Source organism: Passer domesticus, chromosome 1 (assembly GCF_036417665.1).
Source record: "Passer domesticus isolate bPasDom1 chromosome 1, bPasDom1.hap1, whole genome shotgun sequence".
Lineage (NCBI taxonomy): Eukaryota > Metazoa > Chordata > Aves > Passeriformes > Passeridae > Passer > Passer domesticus.
This window is the reverse complement of record NC_087474.1, coordinates 142332795-142352181: the sequence shown is the minus strand read 5'-3', so window position 1 is coordinate 142352181 and position 19387 is coordinate 142332795. Positions and strand designations below refer to the sequence as shown.

Here is a 19387-nt window from a genome sequence, read left to right as displayed (position 1 = left end):
ACTCCTTAAATTACCTAATACAGAACTACAGTCATCACATACAGTCAAATAGGCTTTCCAGCACAAATGTTTTAAGCAGACTAGAAATAATTACTTTACCTTTTTACCTGTTCCCTCTAACTATTGAGTCATGATTTATCAATGATCATGATCAATACCAATTTTCTAATTATTTTTTTCTTACCACATTTTAAAATGTCATCTTACTGTTATTAATTAAGCTATTGATAGATTTTTAGGGTTTTTTCTTCCTTTCCTCTTTTTTTTTTTTCTTTTAGCCTCAGATTATAGCTCCGAGCATCTGGTCACATCCACCTGGATTTTTCTGGTTGTTTTTCTTCTAAATTATCTTCTAGGCATTATCAACATTGCCTTCATTTTTTATTTTAGCTTTTGGAAAGTCTAAAAATTGTTCTTAAAGTCTTCCAAATCATAAGTCATCCTTCTGAATTCAAACCTTTTCTCCTTTTTGATAGAGCTCATATTTGCTGTCTCTTACAATGAAAAGTATGGTGGACAGAACTTGTATCCAGCACTGCAAGCATGACCACTGAATAATGATTAACAACTACTCATTTCCAAATCTATAAACAATTTATCTTTCAAGATGCCATTGAATATATCACTTCCTTATATTTGGCTTAGCAACATTTTAATTGAGGCGCCCAGTATCTAAAATTTTCAGAGATTTTAAGGAAGTTCTGCTATGGAAGCACGAAACATACATTCAGTAGAAACCAGAATGATCATATTCTCTAATATGATGGGTGATCTGTAGAACCCATGTAGGAGATCTTTCTGTTTGTTATGTCATAAAAAAGACCTCTGCTTTCACATTTAAAAACTAAGTATTTTTACATAAAATGCATTTAAACCCAGTCTTGCTGTTCTTGCTTTCTATTCCTTGGACTTTTGCTGTTGGCTATAACAGAAAAAGGATCAGGCCCTTCACGATGTGTTCACAGACAGTCTATTGACCTAAGTTTCCATTATTTCAGAGCAGTTTCACTAAACAGGAATTTTTAAAAATTGAAGATAAGAACAGTTAAAACTGAGGGTAGTTGAAAAACCTTCAGGTAACCCTCAAAGTGGCTACACAGAGTAGGCAGTATCTTTGAAATTCCTTGATGGTCAGTGAAGGTCACAATAATCTGATCTGACATATTGCTTCACCAGACATTCTTTGAAGGCTACAGCACATTTAACTTTAGATTTTTTTATTTTTTTTTTTAAGAAATTTCTAATTACAAAAACTTAAGGATGTATGTGGACAATCCAAATTTGCAAACAAAATAAAACTCTAATTAATACCAGAAGCTTAATTTTTCAGTTCTTGACAAGTACTGGCTCTGAAAGTCATGCTATGTTCCCTTAGTGCTAAAAAAAGACATAAAATATTAAAATAACAAAACAGCTCTACTATTTATATAAATTCCTGAGTTGTCACAGTTCACATTATCAGTTGACAGCAACTTGCATCATGCAGAACACATTTGTTGGATTCTGAGAGGCTCCACCTCTCAGAGATGGAACTTTCCTTACCAGAGAAGCTGAGGGGACCAGAGGCAGCGCAGATAACAAAGAATTGATCATCATCTCCCCTTTGAGGTTGTGTCTCTACTGACAGCTGGTAAATTTTCCGAATCAAAGTTTTTGATGGCTCTGTTTGTGCTGCACTAAAATATGTTCCTAAATAAGCAAAACATTTCATGCTTTGTTGTTTTGGTGTTTTCCAAAACACTTGAAAATGTTATCTTTGTACCGCATGGTTGAAAATTATCTTCTTGATTGCTTCTTTTTCCATGTCAACTTCATTTCATGTGTGATGTAGAGTATGGGATATGTTATATATCCATTCATTTTTTTACACGTATTATACCGTTGTAAAGAACCAATATTTAAATAAAATATAGATACTGATACATCTGTATCAGGTGGTCATCAGTTTTCAGAAGTCAAAAGAAATTTTCCACACTCAGCTTTGATTTCCATTTTATCCCATGTCAAAACCATCAGTAAATATTAGCAGAAGTACACTTATCGTACTGTTTAACTGAATTTTTTCCCAACAAAATGAAAAGATCTCCTTTTGCTCCATAGTGTCAGAAAATATCTCAGAAACTTCTGAATAAGATAGCAAATATAAAAAACAGTAACAGACTACAAAATGCACATTCAAATATGCTGAAATACACAAAAACATGCAACAAAAAATTACAAATTTCAGACAGACTTAATTTATAATGAAATTTAAAATAAGCCATATGGTAAATACTGACAGCCTTTAAATCTGCTATGCAGCTAGAAAAGGCCATTCTGCTGCATCCACATATATATTTTGCGTTATTTTACATGTACAGTAGCATGATACTAAACCTTGTTTTCATATAACATCATTAGTGCTTTATATAGAATATCAAATTCTTTGTGTATCATCATGAAAAACATTTTAAATGATATCATAATAATTAGATATACTATGTCTTCATTTTTGTTTGCATTGTATTTTCCAGCTACTGGTTTCAGAAAATTGCCATTAGTTTTGTTCTTCTCTTCATGAAGAGCATACAGCAATTTGCAAAATCAAGCAAGGATGGAAATGTGATTGAAATATAGGAATTTTTATAATGAAATATTATTATTGCATTATAAATTATTGATAGAATGGTTCTGGAACTCTCTTCTGATGTGCTCATCCTTTTGTGGGAAAATTTCCATAAGAGATACAGCTATTGCTAGAGCATGTTTGGCTTCAGATCCACATTTTGCAACAGTTTTATTAAATTATGGTCAATATAATGGATTTTTAAGGCCTATTCCCAAGTCCATGCCCATGAAAACACTGCATTCAACTGCAGAATTGCCTAATTGAGAAATACAATTTACCCCTTTGCCTTAGGTACTTTTACAGTACAAGAGAGGTTTTACATATTTATATTGAACAGATACTTGAAAGTATTGCCATATTACCATTACATCTTAGCAATGTTATGCTTGCACCATCTTCACTTACATAGCAGAAAATGTTACCCTGAATTACTGTTTTAATGTGAAGTTCTAACGCTCCATTGACTGCAATCTGAGTTTCTCTTTCCGCTGAAACCAATGACCAGGTGTGTTAAATGATTTCTATCAGGCTCAAACAGGTAAAAAAAGCTACTTGAAAATGTTAGTAGACATCATACCTAATTGTTAACTAAACATGTTGTTAAATGTTGGCACAAAGCTTGAGAAGAGACCTTCTGACCTTAGAAAACAGAGCTGTAGTGCTTCTCCCTTAGTTCAACCATGGAAGAACTTGTTGAGAAATTTTAATCCTAAAATTCTAAGCAGCAAGAAAATTTTTCTTTACATCAAACGAGTACATAAGGCATTTTATGTTGAATAATTTACAAAATTGTGTAAAAAAAGAAATTTTTTTTTAACTCAAGAATGTCATCTCAGTACTTACCTGTCAATACCCCAGAACCCAAAGGATCATAAAAGAGACAGTCCACTAAAAATAAGTGCAAAGCACAACAATCTACTAAAATAATGAAATTAACAAATATTGAAGTCTAGTTCAGGAAATTTCTCTTGGCTTTCAGTAGTTGTTTCTCCCTACCTGGCCCATCCCAATCTTCAGTCTCCACTGCAAGCTGCCCTGGTTTCTCTGACCGTGCATCGCCATCAGATTCTGCTGCCTCCTGGATGCCCTCTTCATTGCCTGAAAAACCATCAAAAAATACAGTATTGACATATTCCAATAGCGACTTTAAAGCAAAGCTCCTATAATATCCAAACAACTGCTTAAATGCCTAAGTGACAGCATATGCATGTCTATAAACAGAGAGAAAATGAAAAAAATGTATTAGACATGTAAACATTTGTGAGTTCCTACTGACTCAAAGAAGCCCTGATTATTCCAGTTCCATGGTGAGAAAACCTTGGAAAACAGTGTTTACTCCATATGGTTAAAAAAAAGAATCACAACTTGCACCTAATTCTGTAAAACAAAGCACATAAAGTCACTGAGTCTGCATGTACAAAGGAGAGAAAGAAATCAGCTTGTAACCCCCCCAGGAACATCTGCTTTCAGTTATATGTTTTCTTGAATTGACACCTGAATGTTCCTTATGTGCTGCAAATAAATGACACTCAGAACAAAAATATGGTCCACTAAACATTTTGCTTTTTCACAAAACTAGTGAAAATCTAATCCATGATATTTCAACATTCAAGAAACTTGCCCTTAGAGTCATAATATACCAGCAGGTTCCTAAAGTACTTTTGTCCCTATCAAGCTTTATTTAAAGAAATGCTACATTTCTGATGAATTTTCGGATTTTCACCATCCAGAAGTACCTGAAAATGTCTGTCTGCCTTCTGTTACTATCCTCAACAAGGTCATATACAGGACACACACAAAATTATGATAAGGTTACATTTTTAGAGATGACCATTTAATTTTTATTTGAAGAACTGCTTGTTAAAATGGCAGTTTACCTACTGCAGGTAAACAAGTAGGCAAGCTCCATGCCAAAATACTTTGAAATAAGCACTATGTAAACTACATTGTAGGTGAGGGTATTAACACAAAACATTCTGGCCATAGTAACACATTAAGTGACATCTCTAAAGGCTTTTCCAGGTCTGGATTTTACTCATTTGTAGATTTGGTTTTTTTTAAATACTGACCTATCCAAGGAACTCATGCATAGGAAGACACCAAGAAGAATTGAAAGAAAAAAAAATCTACAAAATTAACTACTTCAGTCAAATAGGACTGATTATGGTTTAATTTTTTTTATCAAACTTGAAGGACACTTGCTAAAAAATGATCTCCCACAAAAAAGTGACAGCACTAGAAAAAACAAATATGGTGTATTTTACAACCTGAAAAATCAGACCCTTTGTTGATTTAACAACAGGAGACCAAGAAGGAGCAAAAAGCACAGCAATTAAGAAGTAACTTGTAATTTTTTCACCACTCATGATAACAAAAGCTTTAATTAGCAACATAGGTAAAGAAATGTGATTACAACAAACTATGCCAGATCCCCATATGTTATCGCTGGAGCTATATTTATACCAGATAAGATTGTGACCCAGAGTTTTCAAGTACATGATTATATACAAACACTATAAAGTATTAACTTCATGTGCACATGTAAACTCTCATAATAACACATTCTTCCTAGCATTCATAAAACACAGTTTTTCAAATATGAAGTCTAAGAGCCTGATAAACTACTACTCACACAAACACAATACTATAATCACTCCAGAGTTTGATTACAGAAGTATAGTTCAGTGAACCTGTGGTACTAAAAAGAGAGTCCAAAATATTCATATGCACTTGCAGTGTGTAAAATAAAACTTGAATACAACACAAATATAAAGTATAATTTTTGTGTTAAATTGACTGTATAATGGTAGCCAGGCATTTGAAATTCAGATGCTTCAGTTCAACCTGAAGTTATCTTTCAGAAGAAAATCCTAAATATAGACATGTGCTGCAAAAGCTGTCAAGTTTCTGCTAAGCAGTTTTAGCAATTATTTGTTTTTAAGCAACCAGCTTATTTTGAATTAGCATTTGTGTAGTCACTTTGTAGTAATCAGACCTCTGCTTTCCTTGGGTGGACTGAAGAACCTATTTGACAACTTTACCTTCATTTTTCTATATTCATAGCATCTTAAAGCAGCAAAAATTTGTCATTCAGTGGAGACACAAAAGAAACTTTTCCTAAGTTCAGACCTGGCATGATCAATGCTAGTTTTCTTGAAAGTGTTGGAAAGCAATACACAGCAAGGGCAACTCTTGTTTTCTAACTCAAGATGTATAACCCACACAGGCAGTTCTTAGAATGTTCTTCGTATAGAATGCAAATGTTTTTTTTCCACTGTATATAACAGAGCTGTATGTACTAAATCAGGACAACAACAGCAAAATCTAGAAATAGTAATTCTTTTAGACAGAAAAGAAGCACAGATAATTGGACAATTGAACCTCCAAAATACTAAATTCTTCCAGGTCATAAAATATGCCAAGCTGGTGTTAGCTTGCAAATTTCAGCATTCTTCCAGTCAGTGCAACTACCCAGAGTGTAAAAAATGAAACTATTACCATGAAAAAAGGACGAAGTTAAATGAAAAGATTGGGTTGAAAAGCAAAAGGACAGAACAACAGGTAAGGTACAAAAACTATAGTACACAGTAATTAAGTATCTGGGAGATGAGGAAAAATCTGAAAATGTATGTTAGTAGATGATTTAAATTTCCATTAACTTGCTTTTTCAGTATTTCATGAAGTATAGTGTTACATGGCTTTCAGAGTCAAGTTTTAATGAATTGATGCATGTCTTGTGCAAATACAGAAGTTAAAACGTGTAGAATTTACATTAAGGAAAACTGTTTTGCATCTAGAAGTATTCTCAATTTTTTCATTGATATTTTCTATTATTCCCAACTGCCAAGTGCATGCATTACACACCTGAAATATCACCACACTGATTTCTCCTGTTCCCCCACACTACTCCAATCTGCTAGGGAAACCAGCAAATGGTACATTACTGTCAATTTCCAAACCCACCAGGGAGTGAAGTCTATCCCAGGCTCAGCTGAGCATCAATGTCAGATTGAAATGTGCAACCAAGACAATCCATTTGGTGCTGGAGACACTGCAACTTCAAAAACCGAAAAGGAGGCTTAGCAGAAGAGCTGATAACAAAGCACATCCCTCAAGCTTTTTTTCTTTTCTTTCCCCATACTTAAAGCTATTTTAGCAGCTAACATTTGTTTAGTACAAAGGAGTTTATTTCCTTTCAGAATTTATTTTCTTTCCATTGTTTACTCTTTCTGTTCAGTCACTGACTACTTTTCAGTCTCTCAATAACACTATTTTTTATATTTATTTTCCAACTAATTACATGTTTCTTCAGTTTACAGGTGTAGACATTTAACTGGATCCACGACATTAATTATTCATTTCTTCCATGTCCAATCAAATTCTTTTTGCCTACATATGCTACCCATTTGCTAGTAACTTGTTGATTCCTTTCTAATCCCATTATTTTGAGTTTTCTCACACTTTTTCTTTGCTGCTCAATTACAATTTATAGTTAAGATAAAGGATATCTTTTTGCTATCAACATCAAAGAGTGGTCTAAGTACTCTAAAATGAACCAAAACCTGCTTCTATTTAAGCAGGTTTAGGCAGTTGCTTCTTAGCAACCAAGCCTGGTAAATGAATTTTGTCCTTTAAATGACCATTGCATGAAAAAATACTTTTATGAGTAAATAAAAAAAAATATAATATCATAAACTATGTTCAGTCATGAGTCAAGTAAATCTACTGGAATTTCCATTACTGCTCTATACTTGGTATTGAAGTTACACTTTGGGCAGAACTCATCACCTCTAACCTTAGATGCCTGAAAGTTAAGCTAGTCCAGACTACTTACGTAGACACTCCTAGAGCAGGGAAGAAAGAAACCTCCTGAGTGACTGATCCTATTCTAGGATGCCTGAGATATGAGACCACTCTTGGTGTCTGAAAGAGCTGAAATGAATCATCCTCTTAAACACACAGCTTAGACTAGGAACCTATCTTTAGTCAGCTAAAGTTGGGGGAAACAAATCTCTGACTTATGCTGAAATGCTGAATACACTAAATACTGCTTAACTAAGAGGAAAAAAAACCTGTCTTATTCAAATAACTTCAATATGTAATGTGGATAGAATTTTCATCTTGACCTTCATCTTGACAGCATTCAAAAACAGTTCAAGTTTTTTTTTAATGTGGTTTAAATGGCCTAATGTTTATCCAATAGACAATTCAGTGTAATTCAAGGTACTAAAGTTGGTCAGGAAATCTGAAGACTGCAAAAGAGACATATTACCAGAAGCATGAGAGAGAGAACTCCAACTTCTCTGACAACACTGACAAGTAGGAAAAGGGAGACTTGAATATTAACAAGTAATTTCACTTTAATCTTTTTAACAAATTAAAGACTTCCCAATTTGTACTTAATCAGCTTGTACCACAAGTAGTTGTGGTATTTTAAAGAAGCACATGGGTTAGCAGTTCTTCTCAATCCTGCTGTTTTAATCCATGTTGTTCCTATCAGTACTAGGCTCTTACAGAAAGTCTCATACAATATAACTATTGAACTTTCTTGACTAGGAAGGTTATAGCAGCTGTTAGGCACTCTATAATGTATTTTGCAATCAGCTAAATCAACAAAGTATTTTTAACAATGAACAGTTCAGAACTGACAGATCTACTTTCTTGTTCACAACTGCTTATCAGGGCATAGATATCATGTATGTTTACCAGGTGCTTCCTATAGTTAGGATACCTTCACAGGAGCCGCTCACAAAAGATAAGGTCATAAAAGAGATGAAAAACGTGCAAGCTTCATACACTCATGGTTTTATCACCAGACAAAATAGCTTTGGGTGAAGGACTGTACCAGTCACAAAAAGCACACAGCAGATTCTATTAGAGTGAGAGAACAATAAAAGTTTGAAATTCAGTTTGTTTTCCCTCTTCCTGGCAGCATAAATGTAAACTCAAATTGTTAACATCCCCATACAGCTGTTCAGAGTGAAACATCACTTCTCAATTATCATAAATCAGTACAGAAATAAATTGCTGCAAAGACTGTAGCACTTTGCCTTGCCAAAAGAGAAGAGATGCAATGCAAAGACTTGGGGAGTTGCTCACTGTATATTTTCATTTGGCAAGGACACAACCTCATGGATGGTGACAGACCAGAGGCTGTGAAGGGGGAGGGAGCCTGACCCTTTCTGCCACAGTCTGCAGTGGCAGTAATTCTAGATCCAACCAAACAAGGATTCTGAAACTATAAATACGAACTAGATGCCAGAGCTTCAGAAACTATAGATCAGCAATCAAAAACTGTCCTTTGTTATTTGCTTTATCTCAGTGCCTGCAACCAGTAACAGAGCTTACACACACTGATAATCCTGCTCTTGAATCCTAAGAAACACACTGTAAACTGAGGATTGTTGCCAGGAACCTCTTTTCAAAAGCCATACTCAGTAACTTTGAAATAAACCATATACAACTTAAAATATAAATTCTTAATTCATTCAATGTAACATACTTTTTAGCAGCACACACTATTCTTAAGAATACCAATGACATCTAAGAGGCCTTAACTAACCTTCTTGTGGATTATCTCTTTTTAAAGTATCCTATGTATCTATTTAAACTATAATTGTATTGACAATCCAGGTTTCTGCAGATATAAATCATTCTGAGTATAAAATAATGCAAAAAAACCCAGCTTTTGGAATGGTAATAGAACTGTGAGAATAAGGATATTAAAAAAATATCGGAGGGATGTTTCCACACTTTTTCATATTTGCCAAATGATAAAAGGACAAAATAAACAACTACAGTGGGTACAGTGCCATACAAATGGATTTACTCTACAAGCCTGGCAAGAACAGAGAGATAGAGAGACAGAGGAAGAGATGTGGTGTTATCAGTACCCGACTGTTATCAATTAATCTGATATATATCAGAAATAATTTCAGTGAAGCCCATAAAAATCAACTGAGACACCCTACTCGACAAATACAGAAAATATGAGCAAAGTCTGGCCCTCAGATGATCACTTTGGTAACATACCTGAAAGAAACCAGCACTTGAACAAGTTAATCTACTGCATTTTATTTCAGATTATATTAATCACCTCAATACTTTGCTTCTTTGCAAGCAATTATTGTTTTCTGTCATGCTGATTAACAATCATAATTTCTCCTGGGAGAAACCTCATTTGAAATAACTATGTTTCCATTTGCCCTAAGCACTCTTAGAATTATTTGTCCAGCAAGTCTCAGAAACAGTGCATTGTCTCTTTCCCAGTTCTCAATTTTTAGTATTGGTCTGTCAATATTCAGGTGTTGGCAAGTGCCCACATATGTGCAAGCCATTAGCTCCCCAAAACAGTGGTATGAAACTATTTTGGTTCCTATTAAAATCACCACTTTGTTTAATAAAATGACATCTTGACACATTACATTTCAGCACAGTGAACATGTTAAAAAGCAGTGTCAATTATTTCTAACCATTTCAGCTACAGCACTTTTCTCCTGGGATAAGACACTGCTGTGCAGCACATTCATCTAGACTGAGTCTGGCCTTCCTCTTTCTCTACATGTTTGATATGTTCTCATTATCGCCACTGTTTGCTTTTGAAGTCCTTTCAAGACAAGGATCACTCATTCAAATGTATTTCCTGCAGAACAGTGAAAGAGTTCTCTAAATTGTAATCCTGACTTTCCTTTTATTAATGGATTTTAAATATGCATATATGTGTGTGTGTGTGTATATATATATATATATATATATATATATTCTAATTTTTAGGGAAAAACTCTAAACACCCATGCTACAAATGAGCATCATTCAGATATGCTGGCTACTCGACAGCTTCTATCAATTAAAAAAAAAAAAAAAAGCAAAAAAGTCTCACATCTTTTCAATCTTTCCCCATTAAAACTTCAAATACAAGAACTCTATTAGACATATGCAAGTACTAGCCTGGGGTTCAAACCACATAGCTCTAAGCACTTGATTAGAAAAGCAGCAGAAGCACATTTTAAAAGATATTTACATGCCACAAATAAAGATTGTTACTTAATAAAATTTTCAAAAATTATTTCAATGGAAATCAACAATCCATGAGATTCTAAGCCAGCCTGCAGCAGAACAGAGATTAGTTCAGAAAAATTCTAACAAGTTTCAAACTCTTAAGTTTGAACGCTCTTCTGCACGTTCATATTTCCATTTAATTATATAACAATTCTGTTCCATCCCTACTGCAGAAATATTCAATCTCCTGTAAGAATTCTTCATCCAACCAAGAACACCTCATTTTATACTTTGCAGCTGGAATCATTACCATATACAAATCCAGTTTTTATGTGACTTCCACACATGGATACATAAACAGTAGCAATAGGTGCCTGTTCCTACAGAGTGAAATCTTAATTTACTTTGCTGAAAACAACTGAATGTTTTTATTTGACATAGTCAACCCTTCAGATAGTTCGATATCAAAAGCAACCAATTCCCTATCACTACAGGTGTGTTCCCACATACATGTTATATTACACATTATTTCAAAACCAGTCTAGGCTTCTGTGAGTCAAACCCCACAAAAAGAATTAGCAGCCAAAAATTCGTGCTTCTTTTTCTCTATCCAGCAATAATATTTGTCTTATCAATATTTATTCAATGATGACATAATTGTGGCATTTGCTTTATTTATTTTTACTGATCCTTTCAGAGTTAAATTACTTAAAATATACCCACACAGTACACAACCTGTAAGTCTGCTTTTTAGGCCTGGGTTGACAAGAATTTTTTCAGCCATGTCTTAGAACTCTTCAAACGTATTCAGAATTTTTGTGTCAGGGCCACCAAATAAGAAAGAGACAAAATGGACCTTCATTATATACAAAATTAGAAACAGATGTACAGTACACCTGAACTAAGCACATGTGGTGAAATTCATCATTTGTGCATCCCATGTTTTAAAGAAGATTATCCCTATTAATTTGCAATTCATATTCTGTCAAATTTGACCTCTAATTTAAGCAATTCCAAGTTCAAGTTTTGTGACTTTCTAGAAAGAGGACATTACACTACTTGTTGTAACCAAATAATCCCTTCGTGAATTATATCCCTAGCTGAGATAGAATTCAGAATTTCATTGTTCTTAAGAAAACCAAAATGTGCTGACTGAAAAGGCTGGAGTTGCTTTGATAAACTGCTTAAAGTTGAGTAATCTGTTTAAGTGTTCCTTGCACTTTTTAACTCTGTACAGTTAAAATAATGTTTTCTATTTGGATCTATGTATTTATTTCTTGAAAAATAGCTTTCTAGTTTCTTTTTGAGATAAAATTTTCTGCTTGATGACAAATTTTTCAATGCCTTAATTAGAAGAAGGGTTTGCTTGTTTAAATTAGGTCAAATTTTTATCCAACTAAAGTTGATGTTAATGCCTACATACGTTTAAGCAGGACTGAAAATATGGCCTGACAGGTTTAAACATGGGTTAGCAGTAAATAAAAAAATTACAGAATAGAAGATCTTGTACTTTTTCTTTTGGAAGCCCTTACATGCTCTCTAGTGAATGGTGGGAAAAAAAAATAACTTCAACCTTTTCAGACATCTCTTTTCCCTTCTAGAAAGAAAACAGGTGGTCCTCTAAGCTCCAGTAGCAGAACACAGTGAGAAACCATAAGAGGTAAAGCACAAGGCAAATGCTGATGTTCAGATGAAAAAGATCCCCTTTCACCCTGCTAGAATCCAATCTAATTCTGACTTAGCCTTGTTCAAAGGTGGTTATCAGAGAAGCCCATTCCTTTCCTTGTCCATATTCAACATCTGACAAAAAGTACGGAAGATCAGAATCATAGAATCATCAAGGTTGGAAGGAACCTTTAAAATCATCAGGTCCAGCTGTCCACCCAGCACTGTCACTGTAACCCTAAACCCCATCACCCAGAGTCTGATCCAGAGACCTCCTGAACACCTCCAGGGGTGGTGACTCCACCATCTCCCTGGGAAGCCTATTCCAGTGCCTCACCATGCTAATGCCTAACAGTGAAAAATGCTTTTATAACATATAATCTTAATCTGAATCTCCCCTGTCTCAATTTAAGGCCATCTTCTCTCATCCTCTCACTGCAGGCATGGCAAAAGAGACTGAATCCCTCAGTCTCTTCTCACTACAGACGACACTACTACCTCACTACAGACTCCTGTCAGGTACTTGTAGAGAGTGAAGAGATCCCCCAGCCTCATCTTTTAAAGTTGTTTCAGCTGAATGTGATACAGATAAATGTAAGAGAACCCTTACTCTGGGGAATATGAGAATCCAACAGCGTCACAAACATGCAGACAAGTCAGTAAGATGTAACTATTGCATTCTTGGAAGGAGTAGTGCTGTCAGTTATTATGCATATTCTAGATATTCTAGGAGATGAAAATAGATACATGCCCTCTTCTGTCTCAGATTACCAAAAAGAATGAATGTGTCCTTCGTTTAGTCAGGAAGTACATAAATAAAATGCAGTTAATTAAAATAATCTAAAAAATTACAGAATATGAGCTGCAGCAGAACAGAAGTATTGCCAGGGAAAGATAATGTCAGGCGCAGGGAGGGGGAGTGTCTGATGCCAAGCAAAGCCGAGGGCTGTGCAATCACCTCTATCAGTGCTCTATCAGTGTCTACACTCCAGCCAAATCCAGAGAAAACAAGGAGTCAAAGATTCAGGTCAATAAGCTTATAGGCGATTTGCACAAACTGCTCCTGCAGCAAGGTAAAAAACAAAGTCATATTGGCTTTTCTTTTTTATTCCTTCTCTTTGAACTCCTTGGTCCAAACACACCCTCGAAATGTCAGTGTTATATGCAAGAATTTAAAGAGCTGAGCTTCTTAATCCCGTTAAGAAATAAGAACAAAGTTGCCTGTAAAGATCTCCTTATTGAGCTCAAAGTGATTATGGTATAGCTGCCTCCTGCTGATCCTACTTTTGCTATAGCAAAAATGATAGAAATTTGTCACGAAATCCATTACTGAAAAAGAAAAAAAATATTGATTAAAATGTTCCTGGTTAAAAAAATAGGGAGAAAATAAAGAAAAGAAAGCATAAATCTACTGTTGGATCCAGAAGCAGAAAATAGCAAGCACATTGTTAGTCACTACATGCATAACATGAAAGAAGCAAGGAATATTTACACAGTTGCACACAAGCATACACACAAACAAAAAGTCATACTTCAGAGGAAAAAAGGACACATGGAAATCATTTTCAGGGTGTTAGCATGATAGCTTTGCACATGAAGTATGAAGGGATAGATTAATACACAGACGAATTTAGCTTTGTGTATGCTTTCTTGTATGAGGACTCACACTGCAGCTGTTTCTCTGAATCACAAGCCTACCTGCACAATCAGATCATATGTTTTAACATAAAACATTCCAGTCTCAAGTTGGTCAGGCAGGCTAGTAACTTACATAAGCATGATTAAGTGTACATGAACAGAAAACTTAGTTCAGGTTTGGAACTCATCCCTTCCCGCCCAAGAAGAATATGAGAATATAGAACCAGGTATAGACTCAGTATCCAGGCCATATATTCCCTGTGTTTCCTACTTGCTGACTTAGAACTGTGTATGAGTTTCAGACTGCACTGGATTCCCCTCATTTTCCTCTTCCCCCACAAATAAAGATAATCAATGTACCAGGAACCTGAACCACGCAATCAGCTACAAACACATATGGCTGCAGACACACATAGCAGGGTGTGCTACAGACCATAAAATCATTGCATCTGAAACAATCACTCACCATCCCACCTCGTGTATCCTTTCTATCTCCCTATGTCACCAACTGAAGCACAGTTAACACTGGGGAGCAGAACCCATTTGCTTTCCCATCTGCCACCAGGAGTTTTAAGGCCACTGAATCTCCTTCCACTGAGGGCTGGTGCCAATGTTGCCTTGTGATGAAGTAACCATGGTAAAACTATAACATGAGGAACAAGAGCAAGAGTCATACTACAAGCAACGCACAGGAGAATTTGACTCAACTGTCTTGGCCAGCAACAAGAAATGAACCTGCCTTCTTTCACTAATTATCAGACACAGACATTCCTTCATTTGCCTCCTTCTTCTGGAAGCAGTTCAACATTTGCTCTTTTGATTATAAACCTCTTCCATTTCCTTCTCCATTGCCTCTTTCCTTCTGTGAACACTGCTACTTAACTATCTACTAATCTCAAGTGATCTCTTTTATTGTTTAAGATAATTTTCCTTTGAAAGGTAAACCCTCATTGAACACTTCTGCTAAGAAGGTCACAACGATTTCTTTAGCCAGTTACCATCACTATCAAGTCACCAAGGCTCCTATTCTCTCTTCCTGTTCACAGACAGTAAAAGATGACACCACATGAGCATAGCAAACTTTTAAAGTAACATACAAGAACTTTATTTTCATTTTTCCTGAGAGTATCTAGGCAGCTGATGACAGCAGAGACTATAAAATCAACTATAAACTACTTCACCTCACAAATAGTCTTAATTTAGGACTTCTATTTTCACCCCATCACTTTCAACTTGGCCTTTGTATTGTCCTGTTGTTTTTCCCCTCCTTCTATCTGTCCTGCAATTATTAGCTCTATCACACTTCTTACAGTTTATTTCAATAAACATCAGTTTATTTTCTTATTCCAACCTACAGTAGACAAAATTTAAACTTTATGTCCTATCTCCTAGCTTCCAAATCCAGCCTATCCCTGTTCTGCATGGGAGACAGCCTAGTTTCTCCTTACACAGACTGCTGAAATACTGACATTTAAATAACAAATTTTCTACATCTGAATTTAATCTGAATTAATCTTAACCTGATATAGACTCCGTTAAAAAAATATTCAGCAAGGGAGATTCCAGGCTAATAAAATCTTTGTGTGGACAGCATCATCAGACACCCTCTTTATTGGTAATACAGCAATTTGTAGTAACTAAACAAACAGCAGTTTTCAAATTCTGCTTTCAAACTGACAAAATGTAATTCATTATCATCAAGGCTACCTTCTACAAAGTTATTTGTTTCTACTTCAAACATAGAGATCAGTGCAGATTTGTAGTAGAACACTATCCTGTTTCCAAAATACTCTCTTTCTCCTAATCTCACTGTCAAAACTGCAAACAAATCAAATTTAACTGCCATCAGTTATGAAGATCTTCATCCAAAAGGTTAAAAAAACAGAGTTGGAAGCTTAAAGCAATCCCTGACAAATAGTAGGTTGGTAATTTCCATTTCAGCTTTGGATGTTTACATGCTTAAACTGTTCACTTCTTCACATTTGAGTGTAAATGAAGACCACATAGGAATAAATATTCACATGCGGCAAAGTTAATTTTGTGGTACTGCAGAAGTGTGGGAGAGGAGGAATTTTCCAGATTCCTTGTCACAAAAGCCATTAGCAAGCAAAAGGAGAAGGGAAAAATAATAGCGGAGAGTCTAAATTTTGAAAACGGAGAGGTTGTAAAATGACATGTAGCTCAATCAAGGTGATTAATTTGCTTCACACTTGCAGAGGCTCTCTCCTTCACCTTCTACTTCTGACAAATATTCTGCTGAATCTATCTCACAAACCCAAATAAGATGGGAAAAGTACGACTTTATAAAGGTTCCTGTTTGCAATTTAGACAATAAAGGACTGCTCTGTCTTATAATGCCATCAGGCACAGTTTGACAGGAAAATCTCTTCAAGAAGCCAAAATTACCGAGTCGTGAACCTCTAAGTCCTCTATTATTCCTCAAAATGAACTTCAGTAAACTTTTGCCTTCAGTACCTACTTTGTATAGCAAAAAGCCCCTGGTTTTAGGTGGTACTTGAATTTACAGAGCTGGGTAAGTATAAAAAACATACCATGGATGAAGCCTCACAAACAACTCCTCCCCAACAGCTGTGTCACTTGTTCCCCATGCCTCTTGATTCTTGAAGGAAGCCCCGCTACTCATTTGTCCTCTTGTTCTGGGTCAGCTGGGAAGAAACCCCAGGGGAGGGAAATAGGGAGACAGGACAGATAAAATTTATATCCAAGAAAACACCTTTAAATTCTAAAACCATTAATGGTCCATGCTAGCAAGGGCAGAATTCAGAGATAGCATAATGGATTCCCATGCCAGTTTTGATATATTTCTGGGAAAAGGAAACCTGTTGCATGAGAAAACACAGATCTACAATTACTTTTCCCTTATTTGGAAATATTTGTCATTTACAGGCTGCCATTACTATCAAAGAGCAGAAGAAAAATCAAAAATCAGGCCCTCAAAACAGAAATTAGACTGCCTTTATTTGTTCTCTAACCTATTTGGTACACATCTCATTTTCATTCTTTTTCATTCTCATAATGACTTTTCATTCATGATGTTAAAAAATATTTCTATGAAAAAAAGAAAAGCTTATTTCTCATACTATCTTTTAATTTCAATACTGAAGCACTACAAAGAAAAACAAAAGGCTAGGAATTCTTAAAAGATTCATGAAAAAAAATGAGAATTAGTCTAATTTTTAGTATTTACTATATAATAGAGTCACAAACCCTTCCACTAAGAAAAGAACACAAAAGAAATTTATTTGCTTTCCAGATTAGTTTTGTCTTCTTAGAGATTATCTTCAGAAAAACATAGGCAGCCTCATGCTAATGACACTTAAGATGTGACCCTGAAGAAGTAGGACATTCAACAGAAGTTGAGACATTAATAAAAACCCAGAACATTTCCAGTCTCCCATTCCATCCTTTTCCAGGGGGATTCCCAATTTGCTTCAAAGTGCGACTTTTTGTCACACTGCCTCAGCTGGAGGTAGATCAGAAACTTCATGTACCCCTTGATCCATAGAAATCTTCTTTTCAACTCCTTCTGCAGCAGTTGCACTGAAGAGACTTAAGATTCTTTTATAACTACAACACACAAACTGCTAGGAAGTCAGAAGATACTTAGCCTGAAGAATCAGCAGATATCCTTAATAAAACATATAATGAAGGTTCAGATTTAAATGTATTCCCATTTGATGCCCAGTCTTCTTTAATACAGTGATTCAGTGATTTTCCTGAAAGAGGTGTTTATTTAAAGGAAAGATCCAAGATAAATTGAAATTCAATGTAAATTTGCAATATTGATTGCTATTTAGAAAAAAATAAAATCTTTTTTTTCTTGATTTCACCTAAAACCATAGTATTTTCCACTGGCAGGCCCTGGAAATGCAGTAAGAAGTACAGAGAAGCAAGTAAATCAAATTGATATGATATGAACTAAAAGTGGTACATGGTATTCCACTGCTGACAGGAGGAATTCAAGAGACACCAGTGTAACAATTATGCAAATAGTGGTTTATATATTTATTTAGTACTGCCAATAACAGGAGGAGTACTTTTTTCCAGCTAAGGAAAATGGTGTCTGAAAGGCATGTGAACCAGTGAACACAAAGTAATTCTGGCAATTGTTCACATTGCAGTTGTAACAGTAATAAATTCTTCCAGTTTGTAAAGAATCCTTCCATAATCTGTTCTCTCCTCACAGTAAGATCTGTAGCAGCTGAACTCCAAACTATCGATTAGACTGTTTTGATCTCTTAGGGTGACTTATTAAGTATCAAGAACCTGTAGAAGCTGCATAGAGGATATATAGAAAATGCATAGCAATGCCTTTGCCACTGATGACTGAAGACTCTCCAGGAAAGATTAATATTTTGCAGTCAGAACACTTGACTTGTCAAACAGATTTATTCGACTTTGTCCAAGACAGATGAAAATAATACAAAACCAGAAGCATATCAAGTTATCATGAGAAAATGTATGTCAATATCCAGGAAAGAACAGAAAAAGACAGAGAAACCATCAACATCCTGAGGGATTTGCGGACTCACAGAAGAAAACCACCACAACAATTTCAGCTATTTGATAGGCATCCTTACCTGCAGAAGACCAACAATAAAGCAATCAAGTGGATATCTGGCAGGAAGAAGGTTAATTCAATGTTCCAAATAACAATAGTGTGTTTTTCTGCCAGCTGACTGGGAAGTAGCACAACCTTGCAGACTGAACTGGTAAGAATGAATTGGTGTGTCTTATGCTAAAATACCTCAATCTTCAATAATTCACAAATAACAAGTGCACCAAAATGTATTTGCAACTTCAAAAGTTATCCTTTCACAATTCACTATTTTTCTACTGTGCATAATAAATTCTATAATAAGCTCTATTTTAATCCTAGAATCTACATACACAATGTGTTTTCCTAGCAATGTTTCCTAGGCAAAGAAGCAATGAACAGACACACTGCATTGCTAGCTTCAGATCTGATAATAATTGACTTCTGGGGCCTGTTCTCTACAGTTAAATATGTAGAAAATAACACTTGGAGGAAAACACTAAGGCAAGACGATGCATGTCCCTGAAAAGTGTCCTTCAACATACTCAAATATTTATTCCTTACCAGATTTAATTTCCCAAGTGACCCTTTTTCCTGTTTTTAAGGTAGCATTAATAGGGCTTTTTGTATGTTTTAAACCAAGAAATCTCTTTGACCAATTGGACAAAGTTTGGCCAGTATTCTCTCAAGAGGTTGGCTACAATGATTACCTTTATTACAAAAGTATTCCACTTCTTCACAGCTCAGATTTTCAGGCTCAAACTCTGCAGAAAAGCTTTCCTCCAATGGAAAGTCTTCTTTTGAGACAGTATCATTTTCCTCAGACAGGCACTCTTCTTCTTCATCCTCAGTAGCATCTTCAAGGGGCCCTTAAAAAAGAATCAGGGACACTGTGGCAAAACCATCTAACAGGACAATGT

At 35.3% G+C, this 19387-nt stretch overlaps 1 protein-coding gene across 4 annotated transcripts in view; it reads right to left on the bottom strand.

The window, feature by feature from the left end:
• Nucleotides 1-19387, bottom strand: part of ZFPM2 (zinc finger protein, FOG family member 2) — a 306033-nt gene that overhangs the window by 228922 nt on the left and 57724 nt on the right. For 3 of the 4 annotated variants that reach the window (XM_064394332.1, XM_064394340.1, XM_064394350.1), the window contains exons 2-3: nt 19178-19336; nt 3605-3706 (exon numbers count right to left, since the gene is read on the bottom strand). In XM_064394332.1, the coding sequence (XP_064250402.1) occupies nt 3605-3706; nt 19178-19336 (261 nt within the window). The remainder of the gene's footprint in view (nt 1-3604; nt 3707-19177; nt 19337-19387) is intronic. The other variant, XM_064394359.1, reaches the window with a different exon arrangement.